We start from the raw sequence: 17,879 nt of genomic DNA on the forward strand, positions 1-17,879 counted from the left end.
TTTTGATCAGGGAAATGTGGGAAGTAGAGTTCCAATTTAAATTGTATGAATATTTAGAGCTTTCAGGTGTCACAAAGAATCTTCTTCTGACCATGAAGCTTTATTGCAGCTCAGGGCCCTTTTGCATATTCAGTTCACTTAAGGTTGATGAGTAAGATAAGTGGGCTACCAAAATGACTTCTTCACTGAAGCATACCAACTGCAAACTCTATTCAAACCTAATGTTTGGTATTATTCAAACCTAATGTGAAATATCTTCAAGAAGAAATTGCTGGCAAAGTAACAGAGAAATCAAATGGGAAATTTTCTTATCCTTTACATATCAGCATACTTCAACCAGACCCTAAGCCAGATTCTGCATGATACAATCAGAATCTGATTTGATTATGTTTTACTTTAAAAATATAGACTCTGAAACTTAGGTTAACCAGAGTATTTCCTAAAACAAATTACTTTGCTTCTTAGCCTTTTGAATAATGCATTACAGAATAAAAAGTTTACTTACAAATTCAAGGGTCTAACAATAAAATACTTTTATATATAGTACATTTTGAAATTTAATTTGAAATATATAAAAGAAAATTTTATGAGTCAGAATTCAATGGAGGATGGAAATGATTATGTAAAAGAAATGAAATATTTATGAAGTTTGAAATCTACTTAGACTACTTAAAAATTATTCATTAGTCTTATTAATAAAGGCAACCATGTTGTAAAGTACAGTATCTGGGCAGACAATTCTGAGTTGCATCAATGTTTCACCACTGACTAGTCACAGGAGTTGGACAAATTATTTAACCTCAGTTGCCTCCTCAGTCAAATCTTGGTTGTGGCTGTGAGGTCCAGTGAGTGTATGTATCTGAAATGCTTAATTTGGCACCTCACACATAGAGTGGGATCAGTGTATGTTAATTGTTATGATTATTTTTAGCATCATCATCATTTCCTTACTTCTAGTTCTAGGTTTCGAAACTCCAGCAGCTCATTCTGGTCTCTGGCATCCTGTAGTTCCTGTTGGAGCCGGTGATTTTCTGCCTCTTGTTTTTCTATCTAATAAAGTAAATCCTCAAGTTAGGTGGACATTGCAAAAAAGCATCTACAACTTTGCAAAGCAAGCATGGACAGCATTCATTTACTCAGTGAATAAATCATCTAGATCATGAAGAAAAAATCCCAAGTACATGTGAATAAAATAAATCTTTGGCTTTCCTTCTAGTTATCCTTTGGTTGAATTGTTTGGGTCATAGAGGAAAATGCTGGAGGATACTCCATTCATTGAGATCAAGTCTAGGGACCCTGTGAAAAATGAATCTGTCCCATGTGGTCAGGGACAGTGTCCAAGAACTAGATTATATGGTGCAAACAATGGTGACTGACAACTCTCATTTCTGGAGTTACAAGTTGCTGAAGAAATATTTTTTATAAGACAGCTCTGATCCTACACAAAACTTTGTTGAATTCTAGTTACCTTCAGAATAAAGCCAAAGTCTCAATAGGAAATAAAAATCTTTAATAATATGCTCATCATATTTAGGTGTTATCACTGTCGTGTCTACATACATACACACACTCACTCACATGCGATTACATGCACTTGGATCTAGAAACCCAGATCTACCCTATATTCTGATTACTCCAGGAGCTCTGTCGGCTCATCTCGGCCTGAGAAGGGCTCTCCCATTTCCTTTTCTATGTGAGGAAATCCTACACTTCCATGACATCTCCTACCATAAGAGGCTTCCCCTGGCTCCTCAATCCAAAATGACACCTCTCCGTTCTGTTTTCCCCTAGGGTTTTCCTGTAGGGTGTCTAGTATAACCTGATGAAGTATGCCATTCAGTTTGTTGTGTACAAAGCTGCCTTGCCCTGTATATATACTGTATATATACACAGAACCCATGTCCACAAGGCATCAGAACATTGCCATGGTCTGCAATCGGTTTGGCGCTGCCTTCAGTATTAGCTGGGTGAGTGGGCCTTCTGTACAGTAACTGTTTAAAATCTTGAATTTAGAAATAAAAAATCAAGGGCTTTTTAATCTAGAGTAAATCTTACTTTCTCAAGTGTAAACACCTGAAGTACAGTGTTTGGTTTTATTGTCGCTTTGGTTTTCTTTTACTCTTAGAAGGCTGGGCTCAAAAATTTCCTTTATAGACTAAAGGAAATCAGACAGACATAATGGGAGTTATTTTTTTTAGATGATAAACAGTGTGATAACACTTACTACTGGGCATCTCGGAGACTACTAAAATTCTCTTTTCACTTTGGCTCCTGATATAGAAAAATAAATATAGGGGGAAGTGAGATACTATATGACATTAATTTATGTAGTCAACCAAGGTTTTTACACTAGATTTTTGTGGTTTAGTAAACGTTCGAAAGTTTTTATAAGTTGACTATTTCTTAGAACCTTGGATTGAGATCAGAGATGGGATATTTGGGGAAATTCCTGGATCTGGTGTGTAGCACTAGTCATCATATTAATGGTTCACAGGTGGCTGCAATTCAAAAACTAGGGCCAGTGTCCATAAAGTTTCTTTACAGGGATCATTAACATTTCTGAGAGTACCAGTCCTCAATCCTGGAATACCTACCCTGCTTCTATACATCAGCTCTGTCTCTCATCATGCAGAAAGTGAGACACGACCAGTGGGAAGGGAGGACAACCATCTTCTTTCCCTTTCCATGCTTACCAGGGTGTTGCAGTTCATTTTTATTACTTGTCAAGGCCAGTGAATATTGGTAGAAACAATTCTAAAATAATTTTTACATAACTCTGCGTCCCCCTTAAGAATTACTTCCCTTACTCACATGGTCTTTCTCTTTTTGTCAAGAATAATATAAGATAATTTTGTAATCATTTCACATAATCAAAAGCAAATGTTAATACCAAAGGAAAAGCCATGTTTGAATGTAAAATGATCTCTGTTGTATTTCACTGCCCTAAATCAAAAGCCTACATTCAGCTAACCCAAATTAATTCTATCTATTGGGCCAAAACCATGCCTCTGTAACTTGATTTGTTGAACAACCTCTGGGACATGCTCCTTTGTGCTTTGGATGTATCTTTTGAAATGTTCTTTCATAAAATAAATACATAAATAAGCAGCCAAGATTAGCAAAAAATTAACAGTGAGAACCCAGTAAATGCTAGGTTGCAGCATGTCTTGGAGTCACTTCCTTATACAAAATCATCAGTCCTATTCATAAGTGTTCTTGTAGATGGACAACCACATAGGATGTGTGTACATATGGGTATATATATATGTACAGTAAATATACAGTATATATATATATGCAACAAATCAATAGGTTTCAGGGATCACATCTTTCAAGTCGGCACAATGCCTAGCACAGAGCCATGCACACCACGGGCCACTCAACTGATGGTGATGGCAGGGACAGAGATGCGGTTGGGCACGCAGCAGAGGGGAGCACAGCCGGAAAAGCCTCCCCGTCCCCTAGCCCCTGTGCCACTCCTGAGAGGACCCCCTGCTGCTCCTGGATCTCTCATCAGTCTCTCCTCTGCCCCATTAGGGTGTTGCGCCCCACATACCTTTTCTAAAAGCTCCTGGTTTCTCTTAATGAAAAGTTGTTTATCTTCTACCCAGTGAGAATCCTGTTTGACAAAGAATATCGCGCAGTCAGCATTTCAGAGTGGCACGAAAGAGCATGTGTCGTCAAACCACTTTGCCAGAGTTGTCTTCTCTCCACCCGGTTTGTTTGCCTGCCAGCGACTGGTAAATGTCACTCACCCCAGCCAGCTCCTCATTCTAAGATGTTGGGGCCAAAGTTGCCAGGAAAATTTAACCCCCTTTGCACTGTCACTCGCTAACCCTATCTTTTTCAGTCTGAATAATCCAGGACCAGCCTTCTGGGGACTCAGAAGTGACCACACAGGCAAAAAGTGAAAGGGGTCAGAATGCACACAGGCTAGATACATATGGATGGAAAACATTAAAATGCAGAACCATCAATGTAGCATAGAGGCAAAGAATGCAGCTTGAGGGGTGGGTCTTGGTCTTAGCAGTTCATGATCACTCTAGGCTAAGTGTGCAGTGCTCCTCTTCCTTGGGCATTCTCTCTCTTGCCCAGCCTCATTCGCTCTCGTAGCTGGGTTCACGCTCTGGCCAGCAAAACACCAGGGACAGAAACAGAGAGCTCAACATTCGGACACAGTTTGAGAAGATCACTGTGGAGAGCCAAACCGTGTCCTGAACGGGCACAGGGTGATCTAGTGGAAGGTCAGACTGAATCATCTGCATCTGCAGAAGTGCGAGCAACCAAATGCCTACCTGCCCTTTCTGAGCCAGAGTCGCTTCCAGATCTTCTATTTTGGCTTTATACCGTAGCACCTCGGCCTGGAGTTGTTCTTGAGCCTAGCAAAATCAAAATTCCAGAACTCAATAAGTAAAATGGTAGTTCTACATTTTTTCTTCCCGTCATGTTCCCTGATTAGAACTCAACAAGTGATAGAGAAGAAAAAATAATTTTCTACCATTGAAGAAACTTTAAAATCTCTTTTTACATTCTAAATTCTCTGCATATAACTTTCAGTGGCTCCCTTTACATCAGGTTAAAATTCAAACTTTAGTTTGGGATTTGAGAACTGGTCTTCTATTTCCAATCTTTCCCCACCATTCATCAGTGCAGGGTCCACTCCTTACCGCCTAGTGATCTCCTTGTTTCCTAAATATGCCTTGAACCTCTCCATTTCTTTCTTTTTTTTTTTTTAATTTTATTTTATTTTTAAACTTTACATAACTGTATTAGTTTTGCCAAATATCAAAATGAATCCGCCACAGGTATACATGTGTTCCCCATCCTGAACCCTCCTCCCTCCTCCCTCCCCATTCCATCCCTCTGGGTCGTCCCAGTGCACCAGCCCCAAGCATCCAGTATCGTGCATCGAACCTGGACTGGCAACTCATTTCATACATGATATTTTACAAGTTTCAATGCCATTCTCCCAAATCTTCCCACCCTCTCCCTCTCCCACAGAGTCCATAAGACTGTTCTATACATCAGTGTCTCTTTTGCTGTCTCGTACACAGGGTTATTGTTACCATCTTTCTAAATTCCATATATATGTGTTAGTATACTGTATTGGTGTTTTTCTTTCTGGCTTACTTCACTCTGTATAATAGGCTCCAGTTTCATCCACCTCATTAGAACTGATTCAAATGTATTCTTTTTAATGGCTGAATAATACTCCATTGTGTATATGTACCACAGCTTTCTTATCCATTCATCTGCTGATGGACATCTAGGTTGCTTCCATGTCCTGGCTATTATAAACAGTGCTGCTTTCTTTGAACAAGTGCCCTTCTGGAAAGTCTTCTCCCGTTTGCCTCTCCAAAACCTTTCAAAGCCAATTTTGTGCCTTATATATAAGTCTAAATCCAAATCTGTGTAAGTATTTATTTATGTATGTATCTATCATGTGCTTTGTGTGTGTGTGATGTGTGTGATGTGTGTGTGTGATTTGTGTGTGCATACGCATGCACATCAGCAGTTTGGGATACTGATTTGTATGGAATGACCTTATTTCATTTAGTATAGTTATTTTTTAGGTTCTCTTCTATTCTCTCTCTATATGATCCTATTATCTGTTTTTATTTCTGGCCATACACATATTTTTTTTGGTTGTTGTCTTATGATCTGGATAGGTTCTTTGGTACAAAGTTGAACAAAATCGGTAATGGTAAGGATTATTTTCTTATTGTTCACTGTGAGGAGAATATTTCTTTGAACTGTTAAATATTATATTTACCTTTATCAGGTTAAAAATTTGAAACTTAGCTTGCTAAGAATTATTTTAACTTTGAATGAATTATTTTAACTAATAATTATGTTAACTTTAACCTATTTATTTCTTGTATTGAAACAACTGTCTTCTGTTTTCACTGATAACTTTTTCATCTATATTAACTATTTTTGTATTTCTATTTTCTTTGAATTTATTACTGTTTTTCCCATATGTTAATTTGTTTTAGACTATTTTGCTCAGAATAGTAAGTTTTCTTACTCTAATGGCCATAAACATTTCTAAACCTGTATTTTGATGGGAGAGTGAGACTAAAGAGAGAACTGGTTTCTACATCATCACCTCTCCAAAAAACAAGGCATGTGCTATTATTTTCATTGACCAGTCCTATGCTCATAAGAATGGGTAGTAAATACTGATAAAAGAATCCACAACTCTTACAGTATTAGGGCATAGACATGAAAGCACACACACACCCTTTCCTAATGACTGCTGATCTGTTTATTTCAGTTCACCATGGGTTAAAAAAAAAAGTTTGCTCTTTTAGGTATGTGTATGTGCATGTATGTATGTATGAATGCTACCATTTAAACATATATAGTTATAATATCTATCCTTTCCCACTAACCAACTTAACATAGTTCCTACAACACTTCTCAGTACACTGTAGACCTTCTAATAAGGAAGTAAGATAAAATCACTGGATGGTTACATTCATTTTTGACCCATGTAAACTAACATATGAGGCAGTTGTGGCATGGTGGTGATGACCGAACTCAGGAGGACTAGGTTTGTATCCTGCTGCTGCTGCTGCTGCTACTAAGTTGCTTCAGTCGTGTCCGACTCTGTGCGATCCCATAGACAGAAGCCCACAGACAGAAGCCCACCAGGCTACTGTCCCCGGGATTCTCCAGGCAAGAACACTGGAGTGGGTTGCCATTTCCTTCTCCAATGCATGAAAGAGAAAAGCGAAAGTGAAGTCACTCAGTCGTGTCCGACTCTTAGCGACCCCATGAACTGCAGCCTACCAGGCTCCTCCATCCATGGGATTTTCCAAGCAAGAGTACTGGAGTGGGGTGCCATTGCCTTCTCTAAGGTTCATATCCTAGCTTTCCTATAAGCTACATATCCTGGCTTTAACATAACCAAGCTACATTTAACTTCTACTAAGCTACTATTTCCTCCCCTCTAGACAGAAGTTAATAATAGCATCTAACTTATAGAGTTGTTTTAGGATTATATAAGACAGTGTATATAAAATACTCAGAACAATGCTTGAAATACAGCAAGGACTCAGTAAATGTCAAGTATTAGTACTGTGTGTGGTTTTTTAAAAAAAAATAGATTTATGTGAGGCAGTTGCAAGATAATGGAAAAAAATAACTGACCTAGTAAAATATGACTCGGAATCAACAGTTTTCCATTTATTAGCTGTGTGATCTTGAGCAATTCAGTTAACCTCTCTGAGCCTCAAATTCCCTTTTATAAAATACGTACCTTAGAGGTATACTTAGAGGCTGGCACAGGGGTTAAGTGAGATATCAGTGATAACTCTCAGTAAGCTGTCAGTGTGATGCTGGGCACTTATGAACTAAGAAAAGGAACTGGCTAACCACTGCTTTTGAAAGATGAGGTTTGTTTTTTTTTTTTCCAAACAAGAAACTAAAAAGAAAAGAAAGATTATAAAAATTCAACACTGTCTAACTTTGAAAGTATAAGGTTTCAAATAGCATAAATGAAAACTAGGCACTCAACTGTCTTTAAAGGAACAAAAGCATTGATCTAAGCTGGCTCTAATGTCTCTAGTCTAACGTTTGTTGACATAAAAGATAAAGCAGTTCAAAAGCTGCGTTGCAGAGAAGGGTACAAGGAAAGCTATCCTGCTGACACTTTTATGTCTGTGGTACTTCTATGCTGTGGCTCTTGCAAGCCCATTCAGGGCACTTTCGCAGATGTACACTAACCTTGGCTTCTCTTTCAGCATCAATGATGCCTCCAGCCTGCTCCTGCAGGAGGGCATATGCTCTTTGGAGAGCCTGGTATTCTTTTGTTAATTGTCGGAATCTCAGCTCAGATTCTTCAGCTGCCAAACTCTTGAGGTTATAAAAAAAAAGCCAAAAAATAATTATGTTATGTTCACGTCCTGTGTCCATGTAAATTGTTTAAAGAGAAATAAAAGTTTGCATGATTTTGGATTCTATGTAATTTTATTCTTAATTTTAAAGGATGTTACAGGCACAAACACTATAACACTTTTAAGATGCAAATTGCAGAAATATTTAAGTATTTATGAATAAAAGAAGCATTTACTTATTTATATATTTCTGATTATTGCCCATTTGGGATTGGATTACAGAAAATTTTGGACTCAAATGATAAAAAACTTATACCCAGATTTTGGATGCAAATTTGAGGAGATGATAATCAGAATTTTAGTCTCAGTTCCTTGCAATATATTCATATCTAACAACTTCTTCCCCAGGTAATTCACAAAAACATAGTTTTACAGCTTTAGGTCTCAAACTTGAGAATGTAACACAATCATCAGAGAGGTTTGGGGATTCTACCCTCAAGATCCTGAGTCAGGAGTTGTGTGGTCCAGGAACTTCCACAGTAACTGAACACCCTAGATAGTTCTGATGAAGGTGGCCTAGCAAGCACACTTTGCTAAACACTGTCTTAGACTTAAATTTAAAAGTTTGTTCTTCTTATGGTTGTTGGAGGGAAGGGAGAGGGAAAGGAATAATTAGGGAGTTTGGGATGTTCATGTACACACTGCTCTATTTTAAATGGATAACCAACAAGGACCTACCATATAACACAGAACTTTGCCTGGATGGAAGAGGAGTCTGGGTGAGAACAGGTACATATATATATATATATATATATATATGGCTGAGTCCCTTTGCTGTCCACCTAAAACTATTACAACATTATTAATGAGCTATATCCCAATATAAAATAAAAAGTTTAAGTAAAAAATAAATAAAAACAAATAAGAAAAAAAAAAAGCTTGTTCTTCTAAGCTTGTCATTTGGTTCACACTTTCTCTGGATGAAGAATTTGCGAGAGTATATATATCTTGAAAAAAATCTTCAAACTACAGAGCTGAACTTCAGAGAAGTTTCTACAAGCGCTACATAACATAGGTGAAGCCCTTTTCCAAGAGGTAACAAAGCCAGGCAAGATCTCAAAACTGGTCACTGTTATGAGAGTATGTGCTTTTCATAAAGGAGATAAAAAGTGAAATGCTTTTTCCCTCCCTTCAAGGAAAATGTGACAATATCAGAAAAGATGAGAAAAGTAAAAAAGCCTACCTCATCCAAGTCATCATCAGGAGTAGCTGGTGTTCGGTCTGTTCTAAATGAGGCCATGGATGATGTTTCTGAATCCATGGAGTCCTCATCATAGCCAATAAATGGGTCCAAAACAGGCCTCTAATGGAGGGACAGTACACATTTACCAGAGGAACTAAGTGGGGAAAGTCAGCACATTACCAACACGCTGTCAACCGCAGACATGCAATGAACAGAGAACACACAGCTCCTTCAATGCTTCTTTGATAAAATAAACATATTAAGCATGAACACCATAATTCCAATAGATGTTTCTTCTATGTTATTTCACTTTGATACTTTGGAGGAAGATTCATTAATATTTGCCTCTCTTCATAAAAACCTGGGATCCTCTCTTATGTTACATTTTGTATCATGCTGATTTTATGTGATTTCTTCTGTTGGGTATTTAAGCTATAACCAAGAAATTCTGAAAGTTCAGGTATCTATGAGAAGGGGATTATCAAATCCTATCATCTAATTCCACATTCAAATCAAATGAGGCAACTGTTTTTTGTGTTTTTAAATATTATAAACATTTTCCCATATCTTCATTATTCAATGGCATCATTTTAAGTGGCTTTATAATTTTTACTTAATTACTATTTTTTATTTTTTTAAGTATAAATAATGTGATTAATATTTACTACTACTAATATTTTGCAAAGTCTATAATTAATTTTCTTAGAAGACTTTATGATTAAAAAAATAAACATGTATTTGGGCTTTGGATACATCTTGTCATTCTATCTTTCTAGAAAGTAGGAAACATTTGTACATTTCACTGGTAGTAGATTCAAGCCCCCATTTTTTTGTACCTCAATGTGCGTTATCAAATGAGGCAATTGTTAAAAAAAAATCAAACAAATTGACAAATAGCAAAATTTTGTAGATTTTAAGAGGCTATACAGATATTAGAATTGGCATTGTCAATAATATTTCCCAAGTGAATAATGAAAATATAATTTAATCAATTATAGGATGGGTATCAGATGCTAATATTATTCATGGGAGACACCAAATCATATGTCTTGCATGTTCTTGAAGCGTGACTCTCCACCTTGTCAGATAACAGATAACCCTTTCTACATCAAATCTAGTGGGTTTTTCACTCAGAAAACCTGTATTAAGGCAAACACTTTCAGCTTAAAATCCACAACACAATTATTTTTTTCAACAACACAATCATTTTTGGACTTCTAAGAACTGTCAAGAGGAAAGATTTTCTTCTGGCAAATAAACCCCATGCTCTGCTGCAGTTCAGGAACATCTGATTTATCATGTCTTTGCAGGAAGATGCCTTGGCAAGCTTCACTCCTCTGGCTGTGCTTGTGTATGGCCAAAGCCTGATAACCTAGTTTCCTCATTACCTTAATTGGCTTGGAACTTCTTCTATGCTTTCGTCTACGAATGAGCTTTTCCCGGTCCTGGAAAACAGATGAAAGGCTTTTCAGATCTTGAGTTGGTACATATTTCCCTATAGGTTTTTTTTGTTTGTTTGTTTTGAAAGACAGAGTTGTTTTTTTCCCTGAGGCATGACATATTTCTATTTAAAATAAGATTATGTTTTGTAAAATTTGGCAACTTTGGATTTGATACTTAAGTATTTTCAAAGGAAGAATATTTTACAACTTTTCATGATAATCTGTGTGGATCTGAGAGCCTCACAGTCAGGAAGTACACTGTGCTCCTAATTGGCATCCTTTGTTTTATACTTGAAATGAAGTACAAAATAGCTATTCATTGTTCTCCTAAAGTAGGATTCTTCAGTTTCCTCAGATCCCTCCAGGCTAGAATACTAGAGTGGGTAGCCTTGCCTTCCTCTAAAGGATCTTCCCAACCCAGGGATCGAACCCAGTTCTCTCGCATTGCGGGTGGATTCTTTACCAGCTGAGCCACAAGGGAAACCCAAGAATACTGGAGTGGTTAGCCTATTCCTTCTCCAGCATATCTTTCTGAACCAGGAATCGAATGGGGTCTCCTGCATTACAGGTGGATTCTTTACCAACTGAGCTATCAGGGAAGCCCAGATATAATGACTGATTTATTAATTCATTCTTTTTGCAAAAGGAGATACTCTGGGAATTTGGTGTTCACCTTCTAAGTATTCCATATGGTTATTGTACAAATTCAAAAGTGGAAGAAATAAGTAACACTTATATCTGTCTGAAAGTCTGGTAGAAATGCCTCAACATCTCAAAATTCTGTAAGAAACTTAGCTTAAACTGAGGATACTCAAAGTCAAGCAAATTCTTAGACTAGTGAATCTGTGAGATTTATGAGTTAGTTATTAAGGATGTGGAACTGAAGTGAGGGGCATAGAGATTTGAAGGGCATGTTTAACAAATAACCTAGATTAAGCCAGTGGTATTAATTTTTCCCCACCTTTATATACAAAAATAATTTGATCATCCAATCTCAATATATTCAAAACTTTAAAAATTTATACTTAGATGATTCTCCTTAATGTGGCATATGCATTATAACATACACTCAATATAGAAAATATTTAAAGGGTGAACCATAAATAATTATAAGCAGAATTTATAATCCTTTTTGTCCTCAATAGCAGTAAATCATGTTGTTCACCCTATTCTGGAGAATACTGTCTGAAGTTCTCCATCACTAGTTCACCTCTGTAAGCCTTGACTTGGTTGTGAAGTTAGAGTGATCACAGATGTCACTTGCAAAATAAAGACAGAGAGGCAAAGGGGAAAACCCAAATGCAGATACAGGTCTTAGTCCAAAGCTGTTGGTAACACGGACTTCCCTTGTGGCTCAGCTGGTAAAGAATCTGCCTGCAATGCAGCAGACCTGGGTTCAATCCCTAGGTTGGGAAGACCCCCCTGGAGAAGGGAAAGGCTACCCACTTCACTATTCTAGCCTGGAGAATTCCATGGACTATATAGTCCACGGGGTCTCAAAGAGCTGGACATGATTGAGTGACTTTCACATAACATAGGTCTCAGCCAGATGCAGATGGGAGTAACAACTGCTTTGACCTACTTCAGCAGGTACTGAAGTCCTCAGAACATCTGGACTGGAATTTCAGCTGTCATGTCATTCTGACATTGCTGTTCATTTGACAAATATTTATTAAACTACCAGACACTGAATCAGGTGTTGGGAAATAAGAGGCCTATAGTCCCGTTATTGTAGGCAAAATATTTAATCTCCGAGCCTCAGAATCTTGATACTAGAAGGTAATTATAAGATACATCACGCCATCAACCTACTCATATATAATACATTTGGATATTCTTTTAATGTGCTCTGTAGCTATTATTTGAGTTACCAAATTAGTTAACAAAGGATTATAACTGAAAAGATAGAAAACAGTTAAAGGATATAAAGGAGTTTTGGAATAGTCTCTTGAACCTATTTACATATTGATCACATGAACTTGGACCTTTGGGGCTAATTCAAAATTATTAAGTTTTTCTAGTGTATGTTGATTTCTTGCCTACTTGTCCTTGAGAACAGCTTAGAGTTTACAGATTAACCAAGACCTACCCTTGTGAGCTCATCAATAATGTTCTGTTGCTCAATGACCTGAAGTTTTAGAAACTCTGTCTCTTGTTCTTCATTAGCTTGATCAAGGTCATTTAGAGATTTTAATTTCTTCAAGGGTGGATGGGATGTGATTTTTTCTCTCTGAGTTGAAAAAAAAAAAAAAAAAAGAAAGTATAGGTGGAGACTAAAAATCCCAAACTTCAGTGGTTAATATAAAATGTCTGTAGAAATTTTATGAGGTTCCAGATAAACATGAAAACTGCCTAGCTTCAATACATAGACACACACACCAACTAACATCTTCACGTATATTTTGTCTGCTATAATAGGTGGAAATCATTGGGAATGTCTGAAGATCTCTACAGCTGGACTAGAAGTCTGTGAAAGAGTACATTAGCACATCACCTCTCTATATAAGGCAAATGATGGCATCTATTTCCAGTTATTATGCAAGATCTTAGAAGATGTGGGTACTTACTATACTGTTCTATAAAGAACACATTAGTAAAACACTTGGAAGGGGGCCTCTTTTTAAAAAATTTTAGTGAATTATATTTGATTTACGATGTGTTAATTTCTTCTGTAGAGCAAAGTCACTCAGTTATACATATGTATACATATGTATTCTTTTTTTATATTCTTTTCCATTCTGGTTTATCATAGGATAATTGTAATATCACAGGATATTGAATACAGGCCCCTGTGCTGTAGTAGGGCCTTGTTGTTCGTCCTGGAAGCAGGCTTTCATGGCTGAGGAGACAGGTTGGAACTCTGCTTCTCTATTTTGGAGCTTTTGGAGAGTGTGCAGATTCCTGGAAGTACTCCTATCGTTCTGCAAAATTTAGAAACTCCATAAAATTCAGAGCCAGCAGCTTTCTCTTGATTTCTTCCTTATGAGTTCTTCCTTGCTTACATAAGGGAAAAATCTAAACCTTCACAAATAGCACTGTATAATATTTTAAAAATAAACTGGGAAAGACCAAGAAGTCAGGTTAGTGGCATAATAAAAACAAGGAAGCTGCACTTTTGCAGAGTGTGTGATACACACCATTTCTGAATTTTCCTTGGTAACGGCTTTTAGTTTCTCTTCCATGCGCTGCAAAGACACCATCAGTTCATCATTTCTCTTGGCGAGGCACTTGTTCCTTTCCAGAAGAGGTTTACATTGTTTTTCGGTTTCCCGCACACGCTTTAACTGGGAAGACATAAGACGATGTGTCCCTTCTGTTTAGAGTCTGAAAATAACTGCATTATAGCAACAGCCACCAAAAAAAGTGTAAACTATATGACAGGCTATTTTAAACATAAATATCTAAAAATTATGTAAAAAATTCCTACTACTAATAAGCAAATGAAAGTAGCACAAAAGAAAATGGGCAAAAGACAAAGGGCAAAGTACACAGGAGATCAAAAAGGCCACTAGATATTTGGAAAGTTACTCTGACTCATTAGTAAGAAGGAAAATAAATATGAAAACTCTATAATAAGAATATACCTCACACCCACCAAATGACTAAAATGATCTATAATATTATCTTTACATGTTTATAAAGACAAGGAGAAAATGCAACTCATATATTATTTGATGGAGTTTAATTGTCATAACAACTGTGGAAAACTGTTTGGTAATAAGTGCTGAAACTGACTGCATGCATACTCTATGATCCAGTAATTCTGCTCCTTGGTATAGTCCCCCCAGACATGAACATATTTTCTCACCAGGACATGATGTAATAGAACCATTAACAACTTTAAACTATCATGGAACAACAGATATGTCCATTAACAATAGATGAATAAATATATACACGTACTCATCATATATAATTGTATATACATATTGTGCCATATATTTTTATAATAATATATATATACCATATACTTTTATAATAAATATATAATAATCATATAATCAAATAGGATGGAGTTGTGAACATGAATGAATTCTATATGGAACACAATGAATGACTCTCATCAATGTAACACCGAGCAAAAAGCCAGACACAAAAGGATAATTATTGTATGATTCCATTTACAACACATTTTTTTGGTGGTTATTGGACACAACTGCACAGCTTGCGGTATCTTAGTTTCCTGATCAGAGATCGAATTTGGCCCCTGGCCGTAAAAGCACTGAGTCCTAAGCATTGGAACTCCAGGGAATTCCCTACAACACATTTTTAAAATGGCGATAGACATCTATAGTAAGAGAATTTGTACCATGGTTAACTTTAGAAGGATGGTGATTGAGAGAGGTCTCAAGAAGGGGAAGTTTGGAGATATGTCTTCCACTTATTCATCTGGCTAGTAGTTATATGAGTACTACACATTGGACATATTTATTGAATTGTACCTTTATTATTTGTGCACTCTTCTTTACTATTCTGTACTGCTGCTGCTGCTAAGTCACTTCAGTCGTGTCCGACCCTGTGCGACCCCATAGATGGCAGCCCACCAGGCTCCCCCGTCCCTGGGATTCTCCAGGCAAGAATACTGGAGTGGCTTGCCATGTCTTTCTCCAATGCATGAAAGTGAAAAGTGAAAGGGAAGTCGCTCAGTCGTGTCCGACTCTTGGTGACCCCATGGACTGCAGCCCACCAGGCTCCTCTGTCCATGGGATTTTCCAGGCAACAGTACTGGAGTGGGGTGCCATTGCCTTCTCCAACATCATATATACTACTATAGGGGCTTTCCAGGTGACTCAGTGGTAAAGAATCCACCTGCCAGTGCAGGAGACAAGATTTGATCCCTGGGTCAGGGAGATCCCCTGGAGTAGGAAATGACTACCCACTCCAGACTTCTTGCCTGGAAAATTCTATGGACAGAGCAACCTGGTGGGCTATAGGCTATGGGGTCACAAAGAGTTGGACACGACTGAGCGAATGAACGTGGACATACTACTATAACAAAATGCCTAAAAAATAATAAAATTTGTAAAAAAGCTGCTTAGAACTCACCAATTCATTTCGTTCATCTCCAAGCAAGGTATTCCTGTCTTCTAATTTTCTTATCGTGGCGTTCAACTCAGCTATTCTCTTTTGATTTCTTCGCAAATCCTACACGAGAAAATAAAAATGGGAATTATCTTCAATAAAACTTTTCACAAAGTTTCAGAATACTGCTCTTAAAAGTAATAAGCTTAGTTCCTTTCATCTGGCTTATGAGTTGAGAGTAAAATGTTCTCTTACTCAGAAGAGAGTAAATATTTACCTTATTCCAAACCCTCAAATTAACTGCTTGGGTTTAAGATCACGCCTGGTTGAAACTGCAAATGAATTCTATGTGGCAGATACTCCCTGGGACCCTGACTCCTGACAAAGAAAGTGGTAGAAAGCTGGATCAGTTTATGAGACCTGTGAGCTGTGAGATCAGGGTCATGCTGTGATTACATGAGGTTCAAGGAGCATCCCTTATGTCATGGCTGCACAGTGCTTCCCACAGGTTAGATAGGTGTCCTGTTACTACATTTAGCCAAAGAGAGTATAGAATAGGAGGTAGGGATGGGATCTGCAAATTCCTGCATACCTTTGGAGAAAAAGGTCAGATTCAGAAGGCTAGTGCATTACCTCCATATATGAGACACAGTAGATTAATGGACAGACATTGCTGGTAGATTTTGCCCAGATCAGTTGGCTTCCACACTGGTGTGATAGACATGGAATCACTTCACACATAGCAATCATAGATTAATTCTGTGCTCTAGAGTCCACAGGACCATTACACACTTACATGTCCATTATCATCTTACATGTTGATAGTGCTCTACTGTTGACAAAGCAGTTCCACACACATTATATCTCTAGATTCATAGTATCCTGGAAGATTTTGCAGAACTGAGAAGATTTAGGGAGGTCTAAGTTGTTCAAGGTCTCTATCAGTAGCTCAATAACTAGCATATATTAGATGCTATGCACCAGACACTATGCTTAATATTTTGCATATCTTTTCTCCTAACCTCAGACTAGCTCTGTGGAGTACCACTATTGCCTCTGTTTTACAGATGAGGGAACTCTGAGCTGTCAAAGGATCTGCTAAAATCACACAACAAATGGCAGATCCAGAATTTAAACTAAAGGGTATGCCTTCAGAACATATTCTCTTGACAATTTTGCTACACTGAAGGTTGGTGTCAGTGATAGAACTAAAACTTACATCTGCTAAAATCTAGTTCAGTATTCTTTCTCCCACCTACTAGGATATATATATATATATCCATAAAGTATTCATTACTGAGTTCTAAGTATTAGCAATACTTTGAAATATCTATCTTTGTTCCTAAATAATACATTGCTATCTTTTTAGCAGATAAATACTTTGAGAGATAAAAGATATGAAAGTAAACTATATACAAGCTGATTTCTATCTATATGATATTTCTCATGTAAAATGATGAAAATACAGGAAAATAAGTGTCAAACTCAACCAGACTTGAAGTTTTCAGATGATGGTTACAAATGGTTTAGTCTTTTACACAGTTATACATTTTGACCCCTGTACATGATAACCATTTTCACCAGTTTCCAACTCAATTGTTTATACAAGGGAAAATTCCCAGTCTTGGCAAGAGGCAAAGTATTTTCATCTAATTGATGATTCTTAAAATATGCTGATGTTTGGACAGGTATCATTTGGCTAGAAAAATTCTATGAAGAATTTTAAAAGATCTGTAATTCTCTTGTGATCAGCTAATAGCAGTTCAGATCACTTTGTTGTCTATGAGTATAGAAAACCCTGCTCCCAAGATACTCCCTGGTTTTATAGCAGGAGATAGAATTGATTTCTCCGTAGTAAACAGGAAAAGAGCTTAAGTGAAAAGTAAAACTTAGGTACTAAATAAAAGATGACTCCTGAGTCTTTAACTTCAACTTGAATAGACTTACTGGACTGCTGCAGTGTTCCGAGCCGTCTCCTGCCCTTCCTGGGATTTCTCGTTTCGGACTGCTCATGTTACATTCAGCCTCCTTGACCAGAAAGAGCTGTTCATCCAAAGCCTCCTTCTGGAGCTGGAGCTTCTGTACATAGCCTGTTTGGGTCTCCAGTTCCTTTTCCAGAGAAAAGATGATCCTGTCCTTGGCTTTGATCTCATCCATCTGAATTAAATGACACCCAGGACATTTTACTTAACAATGCTGCAAAGAAATGCATCTTCACAATGGTATGAGTTTAACTTCTTTCTGCTCATTGAAACAGGAAAAAAGAATCATGAATACGACAAGTATATTTAATTCAGGAATAAGGCAAAACTGGTGTCAAGGAGGGTAATT

The 17,879-nt window shown here is 37.3% G+C and overlaps 1 protein-coding gene across 2 annotated transcripts in view; it reads right to left on the reverse strand.

Moving 5' to 3' along the window:
• JAKMIP2 (janus kinase and microtubule interacting protein 2) overlaps positions 1 to 17,879 on the reverse strand; it is a 192,974-nt gene that overhangs the window by 35,251 nt on the left and 139,844 nt on the right. For both annotated transcript variants that reach the window (XM_055557644.1, XM_055557633.1), the window contains exons 4-13: positions 17,496 to 17,705; positions 15,573 to 15,671; positions 13,664 to 13,810; positions 12,616 to 12,756; positions 10,473 to 10,529; positions 9,085 to 9,204; positions 7,732 to 7,860; positions 4,296 to 4,379; positions 3,557 to 3,619; positions 952 to 1,050 (exon numbers count right to left, since the gene is read on the reverse strand). In XM_055557644.1, coding sequence (XP_055413619.1) covers positions 952 to 1,050; positions 3,557 to 3,619; positions 4,296 to 4,379; positions 7,732 to 7,860; positions 9,085 to 9,204; positions 10,473 to 10,529; positions 12,616 to 12,756; positions 13,664 to 13,810; positions 15,573 to 15,671; positions 17,496 to 17,705 — 1,149 coding nt within the window. The remainder of the gene's footprint in view (positions 1 to 951; positions 1,051 to 3,556; positions 3,620 to 4,295; positions 4,380 to 7,731; positions 7,861 to 9,084; positions 9,205 to 10,472; positions 10,530 to 12,615; positions 12,757 to 13,663; positions 13,811 to 15,572; positions 15,672 to 17,495; positions 17,706 to 17,879) is intronic.

Source organism: Bubalus kerabau, chromosome 1 (genome assembly GCF_029407905.1).
Source record: "Bubalus kerabau isolate K-KA32 ecotype Philippines breed swamp buffalo chromosome 1, PCC_UOA_SB_1v2, whole genome shotgun sequence".
NCBI classification, from domain to species: Eukaryota; Metazoa; Chordata; class Mammalia; order Artiodactyla; family Bovidae; genus Bubalus; species Bubalus kerabau.